Source organism: Silurus meridionalis, chromosome 24 (genome assembly GCF_014805685.1).
Source record: "Silurus meridionalis isolate SWU-2019-XX chromosome 24, ASM1480568v1, whole genome shotgun sequence".
NCBI lineage: Eukaryota > Metazoa > Chordata > Actinopteri > Siluriformes > Siluridae > Silurus > Silurus meridionalis.
Genome location: NC_060907.1, coordinates 4,139,895 through 4,164,412, shown reverse-complemented (window position 1 = coordinate 4,164,412; position 24,518 = coordinate 4,139,895). Strand labels below are relative to the sequence as shown.

Sequence of the window (24,518 nt, the reverse complement as noted above, 5' to 3'; positions counted from 1 at the left end):
CACTACTCACATACTCACTGAATATTGGAATATCATTATTTTATATCAGAGACTCCTTACCATAAAACAAAAGGAATTGTTTTATTATTAGAAAGTTATTAGCTGCTGAACTTTTACTTTTTCACTCACCTTTACAGGGTGGAGGTGAAGATTGAGCACCGTCAGCAATTTTCCAACTGAATCCTGACTAACCATTACTCAAATCTTACCATGATGAGTCACAGTCAGGTGTTTGCACATGCGTGTGTGCACGTGTGAAGGAGGCCTGGGGTGCAGTCAGTTTTAAAAAAAATCATCCCAAAGGTGTTCAGTGGGGTTAAGAGCTCTATAGCAGGAGACCTTCCACATCTTCCAACACATAGTAAGCATTTCTTCGAGGAGCTAGAACGGATTTAGGTCTCCTAGTTCAATTAAAGGGAAATTTTCATGCTACCATCCAGAGACAATACAATTGTCCGCTTCCAATTTTGCGGGAACAGTTTGGGGAAGAACCACATATGGTTGAAAAAGTCAGGTGTCCCAATACCTTTGCCATATTATGTATCAGTGGAGGTAGTCTCCAGGGTCAGCGCTTAGTAGAAGTTGGTATGTTTTCCAACTAAAGCAGGAGGCTTCTGAGGCTGCATCAGGATCGCACTTGCTGCACAGACACCCCACAGCATGACGTATCTGTAAATGGATAACAATAATTTTTTATTTAAAACACAGGATTTAAGCAGAATTATCGTGTTTTTGTGAAATTCCGCTCAGGGATGCAACAGTTACTTCTTTCTAAGCTTTTTTCCTGTTGTTTCTTTTTCATTTTTAAGAAGTGATAAAATGATGGACAGATCCAGATAACATCCCATCAATCTTCAAGAGTTTTAATGATTAATCCGTGTAATCCCATGAGACAGAGACGATGTTGTGTTTTCTGACTCAAGGGCTGTTATTGGATCATTGCTGTGAATCAGCTGCCGTCTGGAAATATGGTGACGTGTGTGAGTGTGTGTGTGAGTGTGTGATTAGGATAACGACGTAGCGTCCACAGCCACGATGTGTCCTCTTGTCCAAGCATGTCCTGCAGGAGCGTCTGAGTGTGATTGAAGGGGAAATTGGTTTCGCCTGAGGGGCAGCAGACAGGCAAAGTCACCCAGACGGGTCTTCGTACTCAGACAGGAGTGTGTGTGTGTGTGTGTGTGTGTGTGTGTACTCAGACAGTAGTGCATGTGTGTATATGTGGGTGTTCTTCAACCAAAACTGCTCGCCCAAAGCATCTTCCTCTCCCACTTTTTCTCTCACGGGAAGAAAAGAAGACGCACCTCTATAAAAAAAAAAAAAAAAATGACGGGAATTCTGTCTCACCTCACCGCCGCAAATGCAGATGACACACCGCGTCTTATGATAACACCTATTCTGGATCACCTACAAAATCCAGCGCTGCTTTATCACTCACACACACACACACACACACACACACACACACAAACATTCAACATCCAGATAAGGCCTGCATCTTACTCAGATAGAATGGAAGGGTTGAATTAAATGCTTAAACACACGCACACACACACACACACAATGTACTTCTCTTAGCGAACCATTTCATGACTATCCATTAATGCTAACTTTTTTTTTTTTTTGATCAGTCTTTCTACAGATCCACTGTGCTCTATAACTGCCCAGGTATTTCTACATACAATGCATTTATACTTAAAATGCAAAGCTAGTTTCGAATAGAAGCTAGTTATTCAGGTTAAAGTGTTAAATATGGTGATAGTTATTTAGTTTGCATATGAAGCTAGTTATCAAGTTTTAAATATAATGCTAGTCATCCAGCTGAAGGTTGTAGATATGAATTTGGTTATCAATAATTAAGGTTTAAGCTAGTTATCTAGTTTTACTAGATACTAGATAAATATGAAGAAATTAAATATGAAGCTAGTCATCTACTATTAAACATGAAGCTAGGTATCTAGTCAAGTCAAGTCAGGAAGCTTTTATTGTCATTTCTACTATATATATCTGACACAGTACACAGAGAAACGAGACAATGTTCCTCCAGAACCCTGGTGCTACACTTAAAAATATAGAGCTACAACACACAACATAAAGATACATGAAGTGCATCGAGTGCAACCAAGTGCAAACAGTGCAGACAAACAACACAAGACACATAACACAAAATACAAAATAACACCGACCAGTAAACCTACTGTACACTAATTATACAGTACTGTGCAAAAGAGGACTATAAAAGTTATTTGGTTTTAAATATTAAGCTGGTTATCTATTTTTAAATATAATGCTAGTTATCTAGGTGAAGGTTTTAAATATAAAGTTAGTTTTCTATTATTAAAAATAACGATAGTTATCTAGTTTCTAATATGAAGCTAGTTATCTAAGTTAAGTTTTACATATGAAGCTATTTATACAGTATTAAATATGAAGCTAGTTATCTAAGTTTTACATATGATGCTAGTTATCTTGTATTAAATATGAAACTAGTTATCTAAGTTAAGTTTTACATACGATGCTAGTTATCCAGTATTAAATATGAAGCTAGTTATCCAGTATTAAATATAAAACTAGTTATCTAAGTTAAGTTTTACATATGATGCTAGTTATCCAGTATTAAATATGAAGCTAGTTATCTAAGTTAAGTTTTACATATGAAACTAGTTATCCAGTATTAAATATGAAACTAGTTATCTAAGTTAAGTTTTACATATGAAGCTAGTTATTTCAAGTTTTACATATGATGCTAGTTATCTAGTATTAAACATAAACTACTGTATGTTCACACTTACTGTGGTTTTTAATGGCAAATTAAGAACTAGGTACCACATCCCTACACCTGCACTGTGTTCAGCTAGCTATATAATAACCACTCTGCGGGCTAATAAGCTAACACTAGCTTCTATGCTCTGTAGAGCAAGTGAGAACAAAACTCAAATTTCTTTTAATTTCTTTCACTGATGCCATTTTGTCTAAGGAACAGAAATTAGAATACTTTTTTTTTCTGTTTGCTTTTTTGCTCTGTTTATTCTTTTAGAAATCAAATCAGTTCAATAACGTCAAAGTGAAGAGCAGGATGGAGGGAAAGATGAGTGTGTAGAAGTACAGGTGTTCTTTCGTACAAAGGTGTCGATTTGAATTCGTTCGTGAAATATGCGTAAGTAGCCGAGACATACTGCAAGACGCATCCGACCGTGGGGATTGCGGCTTTCTGGTCAATGCTAAATTGTGTGTGGGCGTTTCTCGTGAGAACTCCAGGAGCAGTCGCCTGTTCGAACAAAGGCAGAGTGTTTGGCCCACGTAGTAATTAGAGGCTCAGAAACAGAATTAATGGAAGTGTCTGTGTGTGCATGCACACACACACACACACACACACACACACACACACACACAAGTAAAACTCCACTTCCCCTGAATGGTGTGTCGTCAAAGGATGGGATTTAACTGGTTTAAGTGCCTTTACATGTTTTACGTGCAATTATAGCTCAAGGAAAAACACTTGATTGATGTATTTGGGCTTTTAATTGAAGGGTTTTGGGTCTTTACGTCTTTGAAATGTAAAATATTCAACATTTGAAGTTCTCAGTAAGCAGTATTGATGATGGGAAGAATCTTGGTCGATGTGGTCTTGATGTTTAAGATACTGATACATCTGGGGCTTTTGGCAGCAGATCATTTAGTTTACTTTTGTGATATGTGGGAGAACCTTGGAGATTTGGACAACCAAGAATGAGAAGAACCTTAATAACCAAAAGGTAGTACCTTAATAAATGGGACTTGCCAAACTGGAGAACATTCATGACTTAACCTAACTAAGAGAGAGATACTTAATAACCTGGACTAACCAAGAGAAAGAACCTTGAAGATGTTGACCTACCAAAATTGAGAACCATTAATGATTTGGATACCAAGAGGGTGAACCTTAGAAGTTTGGACAACATAAAAAGGAAGAACCATAATAACTGTGTCTAACCAGGAATGAGAACCTTAAAGACTCTCTTTACCAAATAAAAAGACTTTGACAGACCATGACTGAGACACGATAGAAGAATCACTCAAAATCCCACATAAGCATCACAGAAACATCAGTTGTTTCCCATCGTGCTGAAGTCGTTGTTGCCACACGCACCACAAAGAACAAACAATGATCCTCTACAGCATTTTGTACCCGGATCCCAAAACAGCTCCTGGATTCGTACCCTACACCATGATCACGTCCACGCTTGTTCACGTGTGAATGCAGGTAGGGAAAACATCTGGGTTGTGCAAGACGGAGGGCAGGAGGAAGCAGGAGGACGCGGGAGAGCGAGGCGGCAGGCGGCGCTTCGATTCGGGACGGATCCTGGAGGGTACAGCTTGGAATCCTGATCAGGTTTCATGTGTGGGAACGATGATGGCTGAGGGATAGAGAGAAGGAGAGAAAGGACAAGAAAGAGAGAGAGAAAGAGAACACTTGTCCAAAACAGTTGTGCAGCTGTGTTCACACAAACAGAGCCATGTGAGAGACACTGTTGGCCTTGGCTGCCCTGAACCCAGAGACTCACAAGGAAGAAAAAAAAAAAAAGCCGACTGACGTTCTTCCAACGTTCGACAAAAACATAGCACACCGAGTTCCTAAACCAGAGCGTGAACCCTGATAAGCCTTGTTTTTTCTTTTATCTGAACTTAAGTAAGAGTGTGTGTGTGTGTGTGTGTGTGTGTGTGTGTGTGAGAGACAGAAAAAAAGAGAAAATGAGTGAGAGCTTGACATTATTATCCGTGGCCACAGATGTTGCTCCCACAGATGTGTTCGGCCCCAGGGCACCGCTGGTCCTCCACCTTCCCAGCATGCCGAGTGCCGAATCAAAAATGGCTTGAGTTCTTTTTTTTTTTTTTTTTTTTTGGGGTGCTTTGAAATTAAACACGTCCCCAGGAAGCACAGTAAATTATGGAGATTAACCGAACAACTTCAGAGCCTCTTTTCTTTCTCTTTCTTGCATTTTTTTTCTCACTTTCTTCTTTTAAACATGCACTCACACACACACACACACATGCTCACACACAGGCTCACACACTTCTTCCTTGTTTTTCTAATACCGAATGCCAATTTCGCTGACTCGACTCTTTTTCTTTGCCCTGGAATGTACAGGGTGTGTGTTACTTACTGAGGCTATCTATGTCTTTATTCCTCCCACCAACACACACACACACACACACACACACACACACACACACACACACACATTCACACTGTACCTACACACTATTTCAATATTTATCATTTTTATTTATTGTTTGACTGAAAAAACCTGATAAAATATTTAATGAAATGAAATTTCCCTCAGATCAGTGTGTGTGTGTGTGTGTGTGTGTGTGTGTGTTGAATTTATATTCAGATATTTTCTACGTTCACAGGCACTGAGGTCGCTATAATATTTAATGGTGATTTGGCGCCATCTACTGTTTGAAACCGGTACAACAGACGCTTTAAGAAAGAAGGGAAAAACACTCAACTCTCAAAAGACCCATAAACTCAAATTTAGTGCATAATTATATCCAAAGCCTGGGAAAAGTTTGGAAACTCCTGCTGTTTTATGGTTTTTAAAAGACTCGTGCATGTTCCTTTTGTTTTTATGCAACGATCCTGGTCATTTAATTGTTTATTTTGACCCAACACAATTTTTAATGTCTACACGTTTGAGTTTATTTTTTTTGAAAAATCCTCCCTTAGCATGAGCACGAATTAGAATCGTGTTAAATATCAACTTATAATGAAATCGGGCTTTTTTACATGCACCAAAGCTGTGGAATTCTCTTTAACTGAGATTAGATGTTTAGTGTTTGTAAATCTGCTCTTAAAACTTTTTTGAAGATGTCTTCTATGTGATCTTTATCATTTTGTGATGTATTCTGTGATGTTTCTTTACTTATTTTATTTCCCTTGTTATTATTATTTTCTTATTCGTTTCCTTATTACTTTTTTTTCCTTCTATGCCTGGCAAGCGCTTTGATATATTACTTTTAAAGGTGCTATTATTATTATTATTATTATTATTATTATTATTATTATTATTATTATTATTATTATTATGTAGATCGGATATGTAAATTCATAAAATAACTATAAATGCGATCTTTTTTATTTAATATAAAATAAACTATTTTTGAATTCCCCGCCTTTTTCTCTTGGATTGGTGCACACCGCTGAGAGTCATCCAATCATCGAGCTGTGAATTAGCGCGTGCGGCGCTACTGACCAATCCCTTTGCAGGAGGCGGGACTTGTCGGCAATGCGGAAGTGATTTGGCTTGAAGGACCCCAAGATGGCTGCTGCCTCTGGAGCAGCAGAAAACTGAAGGTGAGCTGGAATTTTATTCAGTTTAATGAAATATATAGTTATATTAAAGACATATTTTGGGATCATGTAAGTAAAAAAAGCGCAAATAAGTGCGGATAATTCGCGTCTAAATCGCGAGATGAACTGATTCTGACTTTTCACCATAACTAATACTAAAATTAATGACTATAAGTAACTGTATAATATTAAACAAATCAATTATTATAACTAACTACATACTAAAAATACTAATTCAAAATGTTTTATAATTAACTATACCCTGTAAATAATATTGACATACTATAATGTACTCATCAATTTAAATACTAATTAAAATATTATAATTAAATATATCCTATAAATAGAGGTCGACCGATTTAATCGATACCGATACCCGTACTTGCCGATAACTGCTTAATCAACCTATAGTTTAAAAAAAAAAACTCCATGTAAAATAGTACTGATCTTGATTACAAAAAATAAAAACGGTATCCTCAAAATGTGCTAAATGAAATAAATATATATTCATTATATTAATAAATATTAAGAAAAATAAGACATTCATACAAAGTGAGCAAAAAGTAAATCTCCAAATAAATAAAAACAGTAACATCCTAAATTAATGGGGGGGGGGGGGAAGGCTACATTTGAACTTGTCTCACTTGTCACATGTGGTGGCAGTGATTCGCCTCTAGAGGCCGCTCTCATACTGTATAATGGCACCGGCCGCTCCAACGCACACGCAACCAGGAAAAACTATTGGTAATGTTTTTTGATGGTAGTTCTCTCAGTGCCAATAAATCAGTCGACCTCTACTATAAATTATAATTAAATCATTATAAATCAATTTATCATATAAATAATTAATTGATTATTCAAATTCTCCACTTGCTCCCTACTCTCACCACAAATCACAATATCATCCGCAAACATCGTAGTTCAGATTATAACAATAATAAAGTGATCAGGAAACAACATTTTGTCTACTGTGCTGCTGCCACTTCCCAGGAGAAAGATTATTTATATTATGTAATTATATAAATAAATAAATAAATAAATAAATAAAAACATTTACATTGTATAATAGAATTATTATTATATTATGGTACGCAATTATATTAAATATCAATTGTTATTTTATTAAATATGAAATAAGTATATAAATGTTCCTGTAAAACAAATGTTCCTGTACATGTTCCTGTAAAACCAAAAAAAAAAAACAAGAGCAACATCATATTAATGATGAAACCTGAGCACAATCCCATAATGCAATGCGCCTCGCTCCAGATGACGAGTGGGATGTAATGATGGTGTGAAAGTTTTTTATTCGGAATTAGTGCTGCACGATTAATCGTCTCTTTCCTCGTCGTTCCATCCTGCAGCCGTGACCATGAGCAAGCTCCAGAGCTTCTGGCACAACTACAAGGTTCTGATTGTGATGGGTTCAGGTCTGGGCTTTATTCACTGGGGTTGGTACAACATCAAATCGAACCCGCTTCTGCGCCAGAACAGAGACAACGTCGCCCCTCCCGAGCCGGGCATCGTGTCCTACGTGTCTCCTCCAAACTCCGAACCCAGCAAGAAGACGAGTGGAACCAAGACAAAGGAGTAACAGACCGAGACGATAAGTAAGCTTTTAATAATTTTTTATAATTATTTATTTTATTTTTTAACATAATTATTTGTACAAAATCTGTGTTCAAGCTGCAGAATACTTTAGTTGTTAATCATTATAATTTATTTTGTATTATATTTTATTTGCTTTATTAAAATTCTATTATAGTAGTTTATTGTAATTATTATATGTTATTAGGTTGATAATATGATGTAATAATCATATTATTTATTTATTTGTTTGTAGGCTTTAAATGACTCTATTATTTATTGGTACATTATTAATCATTTATTTTGTAGATGTGAAATATGATTATAAATTATTATATACATTATTTTATCATAGCTTTTTTATCATTTCATTAACAGTTGATTATCGGAGCTGTATATTGTGATCGATTCTGTAAATACTGTAAAAATCTGGTGCATCATAAAGATGTTGTTTTTGGCCAGATGTAATTTACACATTTGAATAAACAAACATTAGAAAACAAACAAATAAAAAAAACCATTCATGTTACATCTAAATATGATTAGGACACATTTCATTCTAAAGTGATTATGAGCAGTTGAGTGGGCGGAGCTAACCCTGGGGCGATCACATGGCTGAGAGCCTCAGACAGAGGGTTTGGTCATTAACCTCGTACAGGTCTAATCATGATTTCCTTCTCTCTCTCTTCTCAGAGCTGCTCACTGAGGATGAGGAACCCCAGCTGGCTGAGGAAGAACTGGTTGTGGGTGGCGGGCGGAGCTTTCCTGGGCCTCCATGCTGCCTCGTGGCTCCTGCAGAAGGCGATGAAGAAATCCGTCCGCTCCGAACTGCAGCTCAAAGAGAGAAGAACGAACGGATAAACAGCTGTAATCGATGGACGTTTTTAAATCTGCAGCTGCTTCTCGGCGTCTCCTCTGTGGAGCGTCTGGTGAAAATGTTTCTTTTATGGTTGCAAATTATTTAAATACATTTTTGTTTTGTGGTCTTGAGCACCGTAAAAGACTAATGTTTTAAATAAATTGATTCACAGTTTGTCTTCGTCACTGTCACTAATTGAGGCCACGCCTGCCTCCACTGACACACAGAGGCCACGCCTCTTTCATTCTCAATGACACACAGAGACCACGCCTACCTCCACTGACACACAAAGGCCACACCTCTTTCATTCTAACCGGCATAGACCACGCCTCCTACATTCTCACTGACACACAAAGGCCACACCTCTTTCATTCTAACCGACATAGACCACGCCTCCTTCATTCTCACTGACACACAGAAGCCACACCTCCTTCATGCTAACTGACAGACAGAGGCTCCACCTCCTTCATGCTAACTGACAGAGGCCACGCCTCCATCACCGTAACTTACACAGAGACCAGGCCTCCTTTACAAAGACCGACACACAGAGCCCTTCTGAAGTGGGCGTGGTCACCGTGTGCTGTGAACTGAATGTTAATACTCTTTGAAATGTTAAATATAAACAATACTTCAGGAAATTCAATAAAGAAAACACAATCAATGGACCACTGCAGTGTCTGAACTCTCAGCTTTTTATAGGAAGAAGGAAAAAAATATCTTTATTATTTAACACATTTTTAAACACATAAAATACAGCTGAAGGGGCTTCATGTAGTCCTGATGTTCCATGGATCTGTTCCTCACCGGATCCTCACACACTCCATCTGCACTCAGAGCAGAAACGGGATCACCGCCTTCCTCGACTTTGGGTAATTGTCAAATTTCTTGAGGTAGAACCTTCAGAGCATCAAGAGAAACGCTGTCAAACATCAGCAAACATGAACACACACACACACACACACACTGCGTACAGTTTCATCCACAGGTTTCTATCTATCCTTTACTATCGATTTCTAATCTGATCCGATCTTCACCTGCCATTTTGGATCTTATACATGAACTTGGATCAATAAATATCACAATATATTTATTGGTTTTATTTGTTTGTTTTGTTGTGGCTTCACACGCCATTGCACTTTCGCCACAAAAAAATTATTAATGGAATCAGTAACAGTGTTTTATTTCTTTCTTAGTTTTATATGTTTACAGACTTTTAATGACACAATTATTTATTGCCTTATTATTATTTAGTTTACTTGTTTGTTTGTTTATTTGGTTGGCTGATTGTTTACAGACAAATTATTATGATTTATTTTAATACACATAATTATTTTTTATCAATACTATTATTATTTTATTAAGTGTTAATTATTAAAATTATTTAAGTATTCAGTTTTTAAATAAATATACTAGTGTTTGTAATATAATATAAACAATGTTATTTACCGCCATCATATTTATTTGTTGTTGTTGTTTTGTGTATTTATCTATTGCGGCTTTTGATTCTATTATTATTATTGATTATGTGAATATATAATGATATTTTAATATATTATAATTAATAATAATAATGTTGCCACATTACACTAACACAACTTGTTTATTTTTGTTTATTTATTGTTTAATAATTGTCTGTCTGTCTGTCTGTCTGTCTGTCTGTCTGTCTGTCTATCTATCTATCTATCTATCTATCTATCTATCTATCTATCTATCTATCTATCTATCTATCTATCTATCTATCTATCTATCTATCTATCTATCTATCTATCTATCTATCTCATATACATGTGTTGGTGTGTTAGACTCATCCTCTGTTCCTGTACAGTACCTGTGGTGGTGATAAGCTCTGGGACCGATGGAGCACATGGTGAAGAAAGCAAAGGAGAAGGTGGTCAGAGACCACGTGGCCATGGCGTAACCACACCACTCTAATATCTCCCCAAAAAAATTAGCACCAGACACCCACTCAAACATTCCTCCTGAGATAACACACACACACACACACACACACAGAGGACCATGTAAATATCTATGCAATATTTTTTTCAAAATACACTCAAATCTGATTATGCAAAACGTGTGTGTGTGTGTGTGTGTACCCTCAGGTATCTTGTAAGTGATCTCGCCCGGCTTTCTAAGATTCCTCAGGATATAGTCGCTGTGGATGTTGATGGCCATTCCTGAGAAGAACATGAACAGACCTGCACACAAACAGACACAACGCTATTTTATGAACGAGCGCTCGTGGACCCTCAGGAAACATAAAATGGAAATGGTAAATAAAACATATATACGGTCCACACAAAACACAGGACAAAAAATCACCCCAGACTTCTACGATCCAGACGTCTGTAGTCTTGCCAGAAATAGAAATTATTATTAATATAAAATGAATTTAATTCTTTTTCTTATCTTTTTTTTAACAAAATACACCGTACACCCAAAAGTTTGTGGACACCTGAGGATATGCCTGGTAGGTGCTGCTTTATGAACATCTCACCACATTCAGTCTCTATTTTCTCTTATAATAAGCTCCACTCTTCTGGGAAGATGGTCCACTAGATTTTGGAGATTTGTGCTCATTCATACAAAGTGTTAGAATTTTTAAAGTCATTTTGGCGCTCTATAGCTGGAGATCTTCCACATCTTCCAACCCATTTAAAGCAGATATTCATGAAGTTTGGTTAGTGCCCTGGGGCATGGTCTTGCTGGAACATGTTCGGGTCTCCTAGTTCAGGAGTGAGGGGACAAATTCATGCTACAGCATCCAAAGACATCAGATACAATTGTGTGCCTTCAGCTTTTGGAAAGAACCACATATGACTGTACAGGTGTCCCAATACTTTTGTGATATATACTGTATGTATGTATATATATATACACAATACCTCCTGTAATGTTGATGGTACAGTTGACGGTTTGCATTTTGTGCTCAGGTCTCAGTCTGGGAGACGCAGCAAGCCATCAAGGACCATCTCTAACCAAAAGGTGTCTGAGACCATGATTACCATTTAAACAATACCCTAACCTGAACTGCTGGGGGGGAGGCACCAGCACCAGTGACCTCCGGCTGGATAGTGTTCTCACCCGGTCATGTGTTCCTTTACTCATTTCCTACACTCAATTTACATTTTTAAAGCTAAATCCTGTCTACACTTCACAGGGAAGAACGTCTGGGCAGAGTTTGCTCTGGGTTCTTTTTGACTCAAACCCAAAGTGCTTCATGTATTTTGTCACTGCTACACGGTTTTAAACATCATCTTCATTACGATCATCGTCGTCCTCATCAATATTTTACTTACAGTCTCAACCAAAGAAATAAAAGTGAACTATCAGTACCATGTTGAATTAAAGAGATTTTTCTACGTAATCGTTTTGTAGTGAATCGCATTTTGTTGAGTTAATTGGTCATAGGAGTTGAATCGTATCGTATCGCATCGGTAGCTGCTTCATATGTATCTTTAATGTATCGTATCGTTGGTTATGCATCGAGATGCGAATCGCATCGACCTTATTATGGAGATACGCATCCCTATCACAGTGTGTTTTCAGCTGCTGCCTTCACTCTGGCCTGTCGCTCTCACCCGATATGAAGCGGATGTCTGTGTGCCAATCGGCGTCAAACCGGGCACAGTGGAGCATGTAATGCCCTTGCAGGAAACCATTTAACGAGCAGAACACCACAGCTGATACCATGATGAACAGAGGACACGGCCGTCCCTTATTCAGCAACGAGTAGATGAAAGTCCTGAAGGAGAGACAGAAAAACAAGAGATGATTCAGCAAAAATATCAGCAACAAAAACCCCTACCAAGTCCACGTTCCCAAACCATTGTTTAAAACAAGTGCAGAAATCTCTTAAATAGATTATATTCTTTTTCTTCTTCTTCATCATATTCTTCTCCTTATTATTTTTTATTCCTATTATTATTTGTTGTTCCTTTCAAAGTTGTTGAGTAATTAAAGTAATTAAGTTGAACCGACCACGCCACATTTTTTTATACGTTTGTACTTTTACACTTTACCATATGACTTTTCCTCCATATGTGGTTCATCCACAAACTGTTGCCTCAAATTTTGAGACACACAATTATAAAGGACGTCTTTAGACACATGAAATTCTCGCTTGAACTAGGAGATCCAAACCAGTTCCAATACCATGCCCCTGTGCACAAGCTCCATGAATATATGCTTTACAAGGATGGAAGATGTTGAAGGTCTCTTGCTATAGAGCTTATTAGAAGCACATGCCAATCTTATGTTCAGGTGGATACGGATAAAACTTTCTTTCGGCTTCTCCCATTAGGGGGCGCCACAGCGGACCATCCACATGTTTCATTTGGCACATGTTTTTACGCTGGATGCCCTTCCTAACACAACCCTCCCTATTTATCCAGGCTTGGGACTGGCAATAAGAGTGGCTGGGGTTGGTTCCCTGACCGGGGATCGAACCCGGACCACAGCGGTGAGAGCGCCGCATCCTAACCTCTAGACCACCAGGGGACCTCAGGTGGATATGGATATTTTATACTAATATTTTATACTATGAAGACGGTTCATACTTAAAAAAACGTTTATGTGTTTTAACCTCAACTAGCAAACTGGTTCACTTGTTCAGGTCACAGCTTGAAGCACACCATTATTCAAATGAATCTGATGCAAATCACTTTGTGGCTGGTTCTTATTCTTAGTCTTGTCTCTTAGTGGGGTTGTGTATCCTGCACGTTTTTTTGCAGTTCGAAATTCCTAAAGAGTTCAAGCTAATCTAGCAAATATCACGCATACCAATTAGCACTAAAAGAACATACTTTGTGCAGTCATATCTCCATGGATCTGGCTTTGTGCACAGGGGCATGGTCATGCTGGAACAGGTTTGGGTCTCCTAGTTCATGTGAAGCGAACATTTCATGCTACAGCTTTCAAAGACGTTCTACACATTGTGTAACTTTGTGGTATCAGAAGAATTTACATTTTTGGCATTTGGTAGACACCCTTATCCAGAGTGACTTGTGTTTATCTCACTCATACAACTGAGCAGCTATGGAGATTAGGGCCTTGCACAGGGGCCCAGGAGTGGCAGCTTGGTGTGACTGGAATTTGCTCTTATGACCTTTTGAATCCAAAGTCCAATGCCTTAACCACTAAGCTCCCATTCAAGAAATTGAATTGCATTGGATTCAATAAGTGAGAACAAGAACAGTTCATTATGGTGAATGTCCAAAAAACAAAAATCGTAGCTAGAAATTGGTAAAAAGGAAAAAAAAAACTTTTCATATGTGTTTAAAACGTTTTTACGAGCAAATTGCAGTGGTATAAGAGGAGTAAAATGAACTAGCTTGGGTTTTTGTAGAGGTTTTTAATCAATTAAAATTGTATTACTGTATCAAACAGTCGTTTAATGCAACGTTTAGGTGTTTGAGTGTTTGTGGGGTTCATAGGATCAACTGGTTTGTCTTGTTATAACACGACTATGTTCACTGATACCGATTTTACCTTCTATAACCACGCTGCTGAGAAAAGAAACCCTAACAGACACCCTCCTAGAATTTATTTCTTTGATTTAATGGTTATAATGAAAATTGTGTTGGTGTTAATGGATATTGTAATGGTGTAACCATGTGGATCTATACTAGACTGGTAATTTTTAGGCTTCTGTTTGGTGGCATGTTATGTATGATACATTTAGGGAATAATTAAACCTTTTTAGCAACGTCTAGGGCACATAGTATCTACTGGACACCATTAGGACCATTAATTTAGCTTTCAGATTCCATAACTATGTTATTATATATACAAAAAAATTGAACCCAACTTTGGAGGAATGTTAAGTGTTTGCTGGGAAAGGGTTCCTCAGTTTGATGGTAACCATGTGGTAACCAACAGCTGATGATCTGTAATGATATCCATAGTGGAAACCATTAGTATTCCTGCGATGGTTTTAATTATCGTGTGTGGTTTTTCTTTTTTTTCAAGCTATAATACTTAACCGAATGAAAGTGTATAAAATTGTTTCGCAGCTTTCTAGTGTGTTATCCAGGTGCCTACCTTTGGAAGTAGTGCAGGCAGAAGGTCCAGAGGAAAACGCTGCGCCCCAGTCCTTGCAAAGTGTCCGTGCTGAGGAGCAGAAGCACAGGCACTAAAACCGAGGGAAGTTCCTGGATGAACCAGGCAACTTTGGCTGGCAGCATCACCCCGGGAGCACCGGTTTCCACATATCGTCCATATTGAGTGTGAGTCTTGACCTGGCGCAGGAAATAAAGGACACCTCCGATGATCAGCCCCCAGTTTAGAAAACACAGGCTCTTCTCCATGCACTGCATTCTGGCATGGTCTGACAGCTTTTAGCGCTCGTTTTTCATACAATGTGTTTTGTACCCACCCTAACTCCCTCCCTAAAACCCTCCCTAATTCCCTCCTTCCTGATCTGTAACAAGGGAAAAGAGATCAACCCTTTTTCAGCTCTCATTCAGCGTTGCAGAATTCAGAGGCACAAGAAGTCACATGTCTGCTTTGTGGGTAGAAACAGGCATATCATTTACACTCTTGAACCATCCCCCATTTGTCAGAGTCAGAACACACACACACACACACACACACACACACACACACACACACACACACGATGCTAGTTCTAGCTCATACATACTGTACTGTACTGTATTTTTTGTCTCGTTTTTTTTTCCCCACACACAAATTATTTAAAGTCTAAGCTTTTCTTGCGCCGTCTCTTCTAAACTCCAGCAAATTTTCTCTCTCTTACAGCGTCATCTACAGCCAGCTCTTTTTGACCTTTCTCACACGACATTCCTCAAAACTCTGGGGTGCCCTGAATCATTGTATTTCCTGCAGGTTTAATAATCAAAGTATTTCTTTTTACTTTCCAGGCTAAAAAAATTTTTTTCAGTGTTTTGAAACACAGTGGTGGACGGTACGGAAGTAAAAAGAATTTGTTATTGTAGGTAGCTTTGTAGCTGAAGTCAAATATCTGAACTACATTTTACGAAAATCAGTCGTTCCTTTTTATTACTCAGTGGATAAAAACGTAACTGGTCAAACACGCAGCTATCCAGAGTCGAGCGCACGCTGTAAAGGTGGGAAGTGACGAAATACAAATACTTTACTTCGTTTTTTCTGGTATCAGTACTTTCAACTTCCTTCAACTTTTTTTTTTACACAAATATCTGTACTCTTTACTTCTTACATTTACAAAACAGACTGGTTTGGTGACATCATCAATGTTTTTTTCTTCTCCTTGACCACCGCTAATCGCTCGGTTTCCTGTCATTTCCTGTCTCTCACACACCACAGACGTAGACTAGTTTCTGAAGCTCATTCCGCAGGCAGAAGGCAGTAAGAAGTCTGGGGTTAACGTGGATGAGACAGAGGAAGTCAGTGATGTAAACATGGCTGAGAACAGAGACATTCCTAATCATCATCATCATCATCATCATCTTTTCTCTGCTTATGTTCTACGTGGTGGATCTTCAGACTGGACACATTCATTAGAGAACAACATTTAAAATTATTTTATATTCATATGGGTTCAGTTTCCAGCGTGACACTAAAACAGGTAGTAATAATCACTACTTTTTACTGAAGAACATGTCGGAGCACAAACTTCTTTACTTCAACATGAGTGAATCAGAACTTTTATCAGATTCTTTTTGTGTACTTTTGCTATCTCTGGCGCTTTGTTTTGAACTTGAGCCAGTTAGTTCAAGCATTTAGAGAGGAATAAATGATGGAAGAAACTCCAGACTCAAACTCTAAAGGTTTGGGGTTCATGATAATTGTAATAGAAATCAATCAGTGTTTGAGTCATTAATATCATTCTATTAATAGATCAGTGTGCTGAGAGTCACATTCGAGTCTTTACACATAAACTGAGGTGATTAAGTAAAGAGTCTTGTGATTAACTACATTGGATACATTTAAAGGCACAAACGTTTGTACTTTTACTCAGGTGAAAGTTTTAAGGGACACTTTTACTTTAGTCACATTTAACCGAGTGAATCACTACTTTAACTCAAATACACATTACTATTGAAACCTAAATGTATTGGGACACCTGAATTTTCATACCATATGTGGTTCTTTCCCAAACTTGACCTGCAAAGTTGATGTCACACAGTTGTATAGAATATTTTTTGGATGTAGTAGCATGAAATTGTCCCTTAATTTGAATAAAGAGAAACATAAACCTGTTCCAGCATGAAATTGCCTCCATGCACAAAGCCTGCTGCATGAAGATATGCTTTTCATGGGTCAGAAGATGTGGACGATCGCCAGCTTTAGAGCTCCAACCCTGTTGAACATCTTTAGGGATTAACTTTTCACACATATTTGACTTTACTGCCACCCTTGAGGCTGAATGAATCTCCACAAAATCTAGTGGAACATCTTCCCAGAAGAGTGGAGGTTATTATAACAGGAACTAGGGACTACATACCGAATGGGATGTTCAAAAAGAATAATGGTGATGTGATCACAAACTTTTGTGCATATCGTGTCTGTTAGATTTTTATCATGCCCAAACGAAACTTAATTCGTGGAGAGGTTTTCCATACGATCTGCGATACCCGTAGGCCTTTCTGATCAGGGAAGAATCACATCGCACACAGCAAATGCTTCCTCTTCAGTTTATTGCAGGCGGCAGAACGTTTATATACACATACAAAGAAAAGAAACCTGACCTAGTTGTTTCCTGTTTAGACAAGAGTCCAGATAAGGACTCCCTGTTTACCTTAAAGACTAACATCGTAAATATTCTATAGACACTGAGCAGACAAAGGAATGTGTGTGAAACAGTGTGAAAACCATCCTAACACTAACAATGGCCACTTTAAATCATTTATGATTTAGCATCACACACCAAAACATAGGATGGTCATCCTGGGAACAGAATCGGTGACACAAACTGCAAATGAAAAGATAAAGACAAACAAAAACATAGAGATTCCATTTCATTCTTTCCCTACATGCATATAATCCTTCATCATCACCACTCCAATCGAGGCCTTTATGGCCTGTCTTACCATCGTCATCAAACATGGCAACATACAAAGTATAATTCCAACAATCAATAAAAGAATCATTCCTAAAACAAAATAGTGTTCAACACTCATAAACAAACTCTTAATCTTCTCAAAAAAACTTTGTTCAGCAGATGTTTCACGTTCTCCAAGACATCATGAGACATTTATTTCTCGGTGCTTGTTCAGTATGTCTATTAGCAGTATTATAAGGTATACAGGTACAATCTCTTCTCTGAATAATGTGTTCAAAGAGAATAAGGAAAATTCGGAGTCTAGTTACAACTATGCACATATTGTTTAGAATTTAGACCTAGAGCAGGTATCAGGGTGAGCTAAACAAAACAGTTAAGTGAGTCAGATCTTCACCCCGGAGGTGGCCCCCTTTCTACTATAAAGAAAGGATCTTTCCGTGGGCTCTCAACTGTTTCAGCCCTGAATACTCACTTAGGCAGGCTTCTTAGGCCAACAGACCAATTAGTGCACAGATTAAGTGGGTGCTGTTTTGATCCTGCTTGTATCCACTGTGGCTGATGATCAGTCAGAACTCCAGTTCTGGTTACAGCTAGAACAGTCGCTGGACCCAGATACTTCGGCTCACCGACCTTGGTAGGCTTCAGACTTCGTATCAGGACCTGCTGATTAGGCACAAAAGGGTGTGTTGGCTTATCTGTGGGCAGAGGAAGAGTTAGTGAGACATCAGCACTGATAGAATTTAATTTCTCAACCAGGGCAGAAACGTAGTCGTCCACCATCACTTCCAAGTTACCTAAGGAAGAAATGCCAGTGCGTCCCCTGACCCATGGGGTCGGGAAAGGCCGGCCCATTAGAATTTCAAAAGGTGACAGTTTGGTAGTTGAAGATGGGGTCATTCTCATTTCTGTGAGCACTGCTGGGAGAACAACAGTCCAATTTCGGCCTGTTTCAATGCAGGCTTTAGTAATACGTTCCTTAATGGTTCTGTTTGTTCTCTCTACCACTCCAGCTGACTGTGGGTGATAGGGAATATTAAAATGCCAGTCAATTGCTAAGCTTTTAGCCAAAAGTTGTGTTACCTTCGAAGCAAAAGGTGTGCCGTTATCACTTTCAATCACACTAGGAATACCAAACCTAGAGATGATCTCTTTTGTTAATATTTTGACAACCGTTTTAGCATTCTCTGTCGCACTTGCAAATGCTTCTGGCCACTTACTGAATCTGTCAACTATAACCAACAGATATCTCAAATTTCCTACAGCGGGCATATGTGTAAAATCTATCTGTAGGTGTTGGAAAGGGGCTTCAGGAAAAGTAAGCGCAGTATGTTGTACAGGTCGATGTACGTTAGTTTTGGCACAAGTCAAACATGAATCCAACACTAGCTTGGTTGTTTTAGCTACATCAGCAATACAGTATAATGCATTTATAGCCTGTATGACTTTAGCTATGCTAATGTGTGACATCCCATGGTAATGCTTCACCAACACTATTAAAGCTAGTTTGGGAAGAGCAATTTTGCCATCTACATCTCTAATGATACCAGCAGAATCTGATTTACATTGTTTAGAAGCCCAATACTCAATGTCCTTCTCAGTAGGCTGACTTTGAAGTATTTTTAGGTCAATGTCTGGTATATTGGAGATATGTGACATCATCGAGATCTCAGGATTTGTATGTACTGTGTCCAAATCTACTGGTTGTTTTGCTGCTTCCTTAGCTACTTTATCCACTAATGTATTTCCCTGAATTTCCTCTGAATCACCTACGGCATGTCCTTTAACCTTCACTATGGCCACTTTGGCAGGGAGCTGAACAGCTTTTAAAAGGTCACCTATAAGATTAAAATGTGCTATGGGCTTTCCATCAGCTGTTTTAAAGTCTCTTTGCTTCCATGTTTCGGCAAAATCATGCACAACACCATAAGCATACTTAGAATCAGTGTATATAGTCACTACTTTACCTTCAGACAACTGACATGCTCTTGTGAGTGCGACCAACTCTGCAGCTTGTGCAGATGTGTATGGTAATGATTTAGCTTCAACTATTACATCAGGTAATCTTACAACCGCATAGCCACATAAATACACATCATCAGAAGGTACTGAACATGAACATCTACATATAGACAATCCCCCTCTTCCAGGGCCGTATCTAAAAGATCGGGCCTACAAGAGGTCTCTTGTTCAATGTGTTTAAGGCAATCATGTGTGTCGTCAAAACCATCTAAGTCAATATTGTCTAGCAGATCACGCAGAGCTACTACAGCTGAATGCGGCTGTGAAGAAGGCTTAATAGTTACGTTTTCCGTTGCCAAGAGCGTGGTCTCATAACCAGATCTACGTTGTGCTGTCATATGTTGTGTAAAATAGCTGTTACCTGATGTGAGGTGTACAGTATCAAAGGATGTGACAGCACCGTTTTCTCAGCATCCCGGACCATCAGAGCCGCAGCAGCCACTGCACGCAAGCACGAGGGCAACCCTTGTGCTATGTTGTCTAAAGATTTGGAAAGATATGCAACAGGGCGATATCTGTCACCGTGTTCCTGGGCTAGGATCCCCGCAGCCGTACCACCACGTTCGTGCACATATAGATGAAAAGGCTTAGCATAATTCGGAAGACCTAGAGCTAGAGCAGACTGTATAGCCTTCTTGAGGGCAGCAAAACTGTCAGTCATTTCATGAGTCCACAGAATGAGATGTGATGGAGGAGCTTTGTGATCAATAGCACTACGCAAAACTTTATCATGCTGTGTGCAGTCAGGGATCCATGCTCGGCAGTAGTTCACCAGTCCCAAGAAGCTCTGCATCTGTTTCACAGTCTGAGGTCTTGAAAACCTAGTCACAAGCTGCACTCGGTCCTGCGATATCTTACGTTGGCCTTCTGAGATCACATGGCCCAGATATGAGACCTTTCTCTTCACCCACTGTAGTTTCTGGTGTGAAGCTTTAAATCCAGCCTGAGCGAGGACATTGCAGACAATCACTGATGCTTTGTGGCAGTCCTGCTCAGTCAGTCCTGTGACAAGGATGTCATCTGCGTATTGAAGGACGCAGGTTGTTTCTGGAAGGTGTATATCAGCCAAAGTTCTGTGCACTACAGCGGAGAATACGGCTGGCAAGTCAACAAAACCCTGAGGAAGACGGGTCCAGGTGAATTGACGTCCCCTATAGGTAAATGCGAAAAGTGGCTGCGTCTCTGAGGCCAAAGGGACACTGAAAAAAGCAGAACAAAGATCAATCACAGTAAAAAATCTGTGAGTCGCTGGTATAGAGTTAACAATGGTAGCTACATCGGGCACCAAAGGAGCTAACGGAATAACTAATTTATTAATCTCACGTAAATCCTGTGTTAGCCTCCAGCATTTTTTATCTGCCTTCAAGACGGGATTAATCGGTGTGTTATACGGTGAATGTGTCTCGATCAAAACACCTTGTGACAATAAATTGTCAATAACTGGAGCAATGCCAACATTCTTCTCTTTCGACAATGGATATTGTTTAACAAAAATCGGATGGTGTGTTTTCATGAGTGCATGATACGGTTTTACCTGGATCAAACCTGCCTCATCTTTGTGAGAGGCCCATAATTTAGGGTTAACTTCACCTAAATTCGGTTCATTAGGCAGGACCGCTGTACTACCTTGGAAAAAATCTTCCGGATGTGGCTGTGGCTCAGTTGAGAGCATGAGGACAGAAGGAAAAGACAGTGAGACATTGCTTTCGAAAAACAGAATCTCCATTCCCATTTTATGCATCATATCTCTTCCTAAAAGGTTTAAAGGCGAGTTTGGAATTATTGTAAAGCTATGATAAAAATTAGTACCAGTCGGTGTCACTACAGGCAAAAGGTGAGTTACAGGACATGAAATTGGAAATCTATCCATTCCCTAATAGAACTTCCCCTTTTTCCTAGGACCTCCTCCTTGAGTTTTGTGCTGAGGCTGGAATGCACCACTTCCTGTTGCAGTGCAGAGCATAACGGGTTAACTTAACCTGGAGCATAGTAGAAACCTCTAGCAGCATCTAAATCTCTAGGAAAATGTATCTAGATGTAATAAATTTCACTCCATAATGCCAAATGGTCTAAATAAGGATTAGTTCAATAAACGGCACAATTCCTATACATAAAATCTTTGGGATTTTCTTCCGGCAATAAGCGAGAAATGTCATGACCCATCTTCTTAACACAGAACAAAGAACAGACACACAACACTTAATACACAGACAATACACACAACACTAGGCACCAGGGGGATCGCAGTCTTCAAACAAAAAAAATAATCCAATCTCTCCAATTGAATCACAAATTTTGTTAGGTAGGAGAAAAAAAATAGACTATAAAGCCAAAACAAGATTGAAGTCTTTTGAAAAATTTTAAAAACTTTTCAAAATGTCCGTTTTTCTTTAGTTCCTTTTCTATTTTCTCTCACTTTTTTTAAAAATTTATTTATTTATTTTCTTCTTAAAAACAATTCATTTTTCATTCATCTATTTTTTTCGGGCATATAAATTATCGTGGATTCTTTTGGATACTTCAGACAATATCGCCTATATTAGACAGACCGTAAAAAACGTCTTCTAATCTTGCATCTTACATCTAAGGTGAGGAAACCAATGTCGCGACGAAATCATCCCACCAAAGGAAATTATCATTAAACAATTAATGCATAACCAAGACACGAAAACATATGCAGCCCTATTGGCTGGCATACGGGACAATCCCCGCCAACAAGGAAGTACATTAAACTCACCTTGATGCGTGATTTCCCTTTTTGGATATTGCTGAAAGTATCCCACTTCTGACACCAAAACTGTTAGATTTTTATCATGCCCAAACGAAACTTAATTCGTGGAGAGGTTTTCCATACGATCTGCGATACCCGTAGGCCTTTCTGATCAGGGAAGAATCACACCGCACACAGCAAATGCTTCCTCTTCAGTTTATTGCAGGCGGCAGAACGTTTATATACACATACAAAGAAAAGAAACCTGACCTAGTTGTTTCCTGTTTAGACAAGAGTCCAGATAAGGACTCCCTGTTTACCTTAAAGACTAACATCGTAAATATTCTATAGACACTGAGCAGACAAAGGAATGTGTGTGAAACAGTGTGAAAACCATCCTAACACTAACAGTGTCTCAACATAAAACATCAAATGGGGTTAGCATTTAGCAAGATAGCGCTCCAAAATGTGAAGCAAAAATTTTAAGAAAATATTTTTTGGGAAAACCAGAAAATAAATTTGGCTGATTTAAGAGTATGCAAACTTTTGCTAAAAAGTTACAACATATTTTGACTACACATATATTGAAGTGTCTAGATTTAGATGTGTAAATATTTGAGTGTATAGATTAGAGCATGCAGAATAAATTTGAGTGTGTATATTTAAGTGCATATATTTAAAGGTGTAGATTTGAGTGTATAGATTTGTGTGTATAAATTTGCGCATGCATATATTTGAGTGTGTATATTTGAGTGTATAGATTTGAGTGTGTACATTTAAGTGTATATATTTGAGTGTGTAAATTTGAGTGTGCAGATTTAACTATATATTTGAGTGTGTACATTTTAGTGTATAGATTTGAGTGTATAGATTTAAGTGTGTAGATTTAACTGTATATATTTGAGTGTGTACATTTAAGTGTATATATTTGAGTGTGTAAATTTGAGTGTGTACATTTAAGTGTATATATTTGAGTGTGTATATTTGAGTGTATAGATTTGAGTGTGTACATTTAAGTGTATATATTTGAGTGTGTATATTTGAGTGTATAGATTTGAGTGTGTACATTTAAGTGTATATATTTGAGTGTGTAAATTTGAGTGTGTAGATTTAACTGTATATATTTGAGTGTGTACATTTAAGTGTATATATTTGAGTGTATAGATTTAAGTGTGTAGATTTAAGTGTATATATTTGAGTGTGTACATTTAAGTGTATATATTTAAGTGTATAGATTTAAGTGTGTAGATTTAAGTGTATATATTTGAGTGTGTACATTTAAGTGTATATATTTGAGTGTATAGATTTGAGTGTGTACATTTGATGTATATATTTGCGTGTGTAGATTTGAGTGTGTCTATTTAAGTGCATAGATTTGCATGTAGATTTGAGTGTGTATATTTAATGTATATATTTGAGTGTATATATTTGACGATGTAGATTTGAGTGTATAGATTTGAGTGCATAGATTTGCATGTAGATTTGAGTGTGCAGATTTGCATGTACAGAGTTGAGAGTATAGATTTGAATGTGTAGATTTGAATATAAAGATTTGAACATGTACATTTTATGCATATAGATTTGAGTGTGTAGATTTGATTAAATCTGGTCGACTACGTATCGCTGTACACCTCAGAATCTGAAAACATACAGAGTCTCCAATAACTCTGTTCTTTATAGACTATTATATTGTTCTAAGGTAGTTTAGGCATATAACATATATACAATTCATCTTTTCTTTGTAATGGGTTAAAGTTTTGAAAACAGCATGAATGTATATATATCTCATCATTTCCTGTCATTCTGGGTTATGATTAATAAGACTTTAGTTCCATCTGCTTTGGTTATGACTTCCAGAACGAACCCCACACACACACCTTATCATCAAACAGCAAACATACACCACACGAGAGAACCTAGGAGCCTGCGTGTGTGTGTGTGTGTGTGTGTGTGTAAGCCGAGTCACACTCTGAGTTAAAATGTGACTTGTGTCACGTGGTCCTGA

General features: G+C 38.1%; 1 protein-coding gene across 1 annotated transcript; it reads right to left on the bottom strand.

Moving 5' to 3' along the window:
* Positions 1–9,455: 9,455 nt before the first annotated feature.
* srd5a2a (steroid-5-alpha-reductase, alpha polypeptide 2a) lies at positions 9,456–15,163 on the bottom strand. The gene is made up of 5 exons (XM_046838126.1): positions 14,823–15,163; positions 12,362–12,525; positions 10,877–10,978; positions 10,606–10,756; positions 9,456–9,674 (listed from the first exon to the last, which is right to left on the bottom strand). Exons 1-5 carry the CDS (start codon positions 15,095–15,097, stop codon positions 9,608–9,610), a joined length of 759 nt encoding a protein of 252 aa, XP_046694082.1. The 5' UTR covers positions 15,098–15,163; the 3' UTR covers positions 9,456–9,607.
* Positions 15,164–24,518: the final 9,355 nt, after the last annotated feature.

Coding starts and splice junctions, on each gene's coding strand:
- srd5a2a (XM_046838126.1), bottom strand. CDS start 15,097: ATGCAGTGCATGGAGAAGAGCCTGTGTTTTCTAAACTGGGGGCTGATC. Junction 10,979..12,361: donor AGACATCCGCTTCATATCGG/GTGAGAGCGACA, acceptor GTTTGTGTGCAG/GTCTGTTCATGTTCTTCTCA. Junction 10,757..10,876: donor CACTTACAAGATACCTGAGG/GTACACACACAC, acceptor GTGTTATCTCAG/GAGGAATGTTTGAGTGGGTG.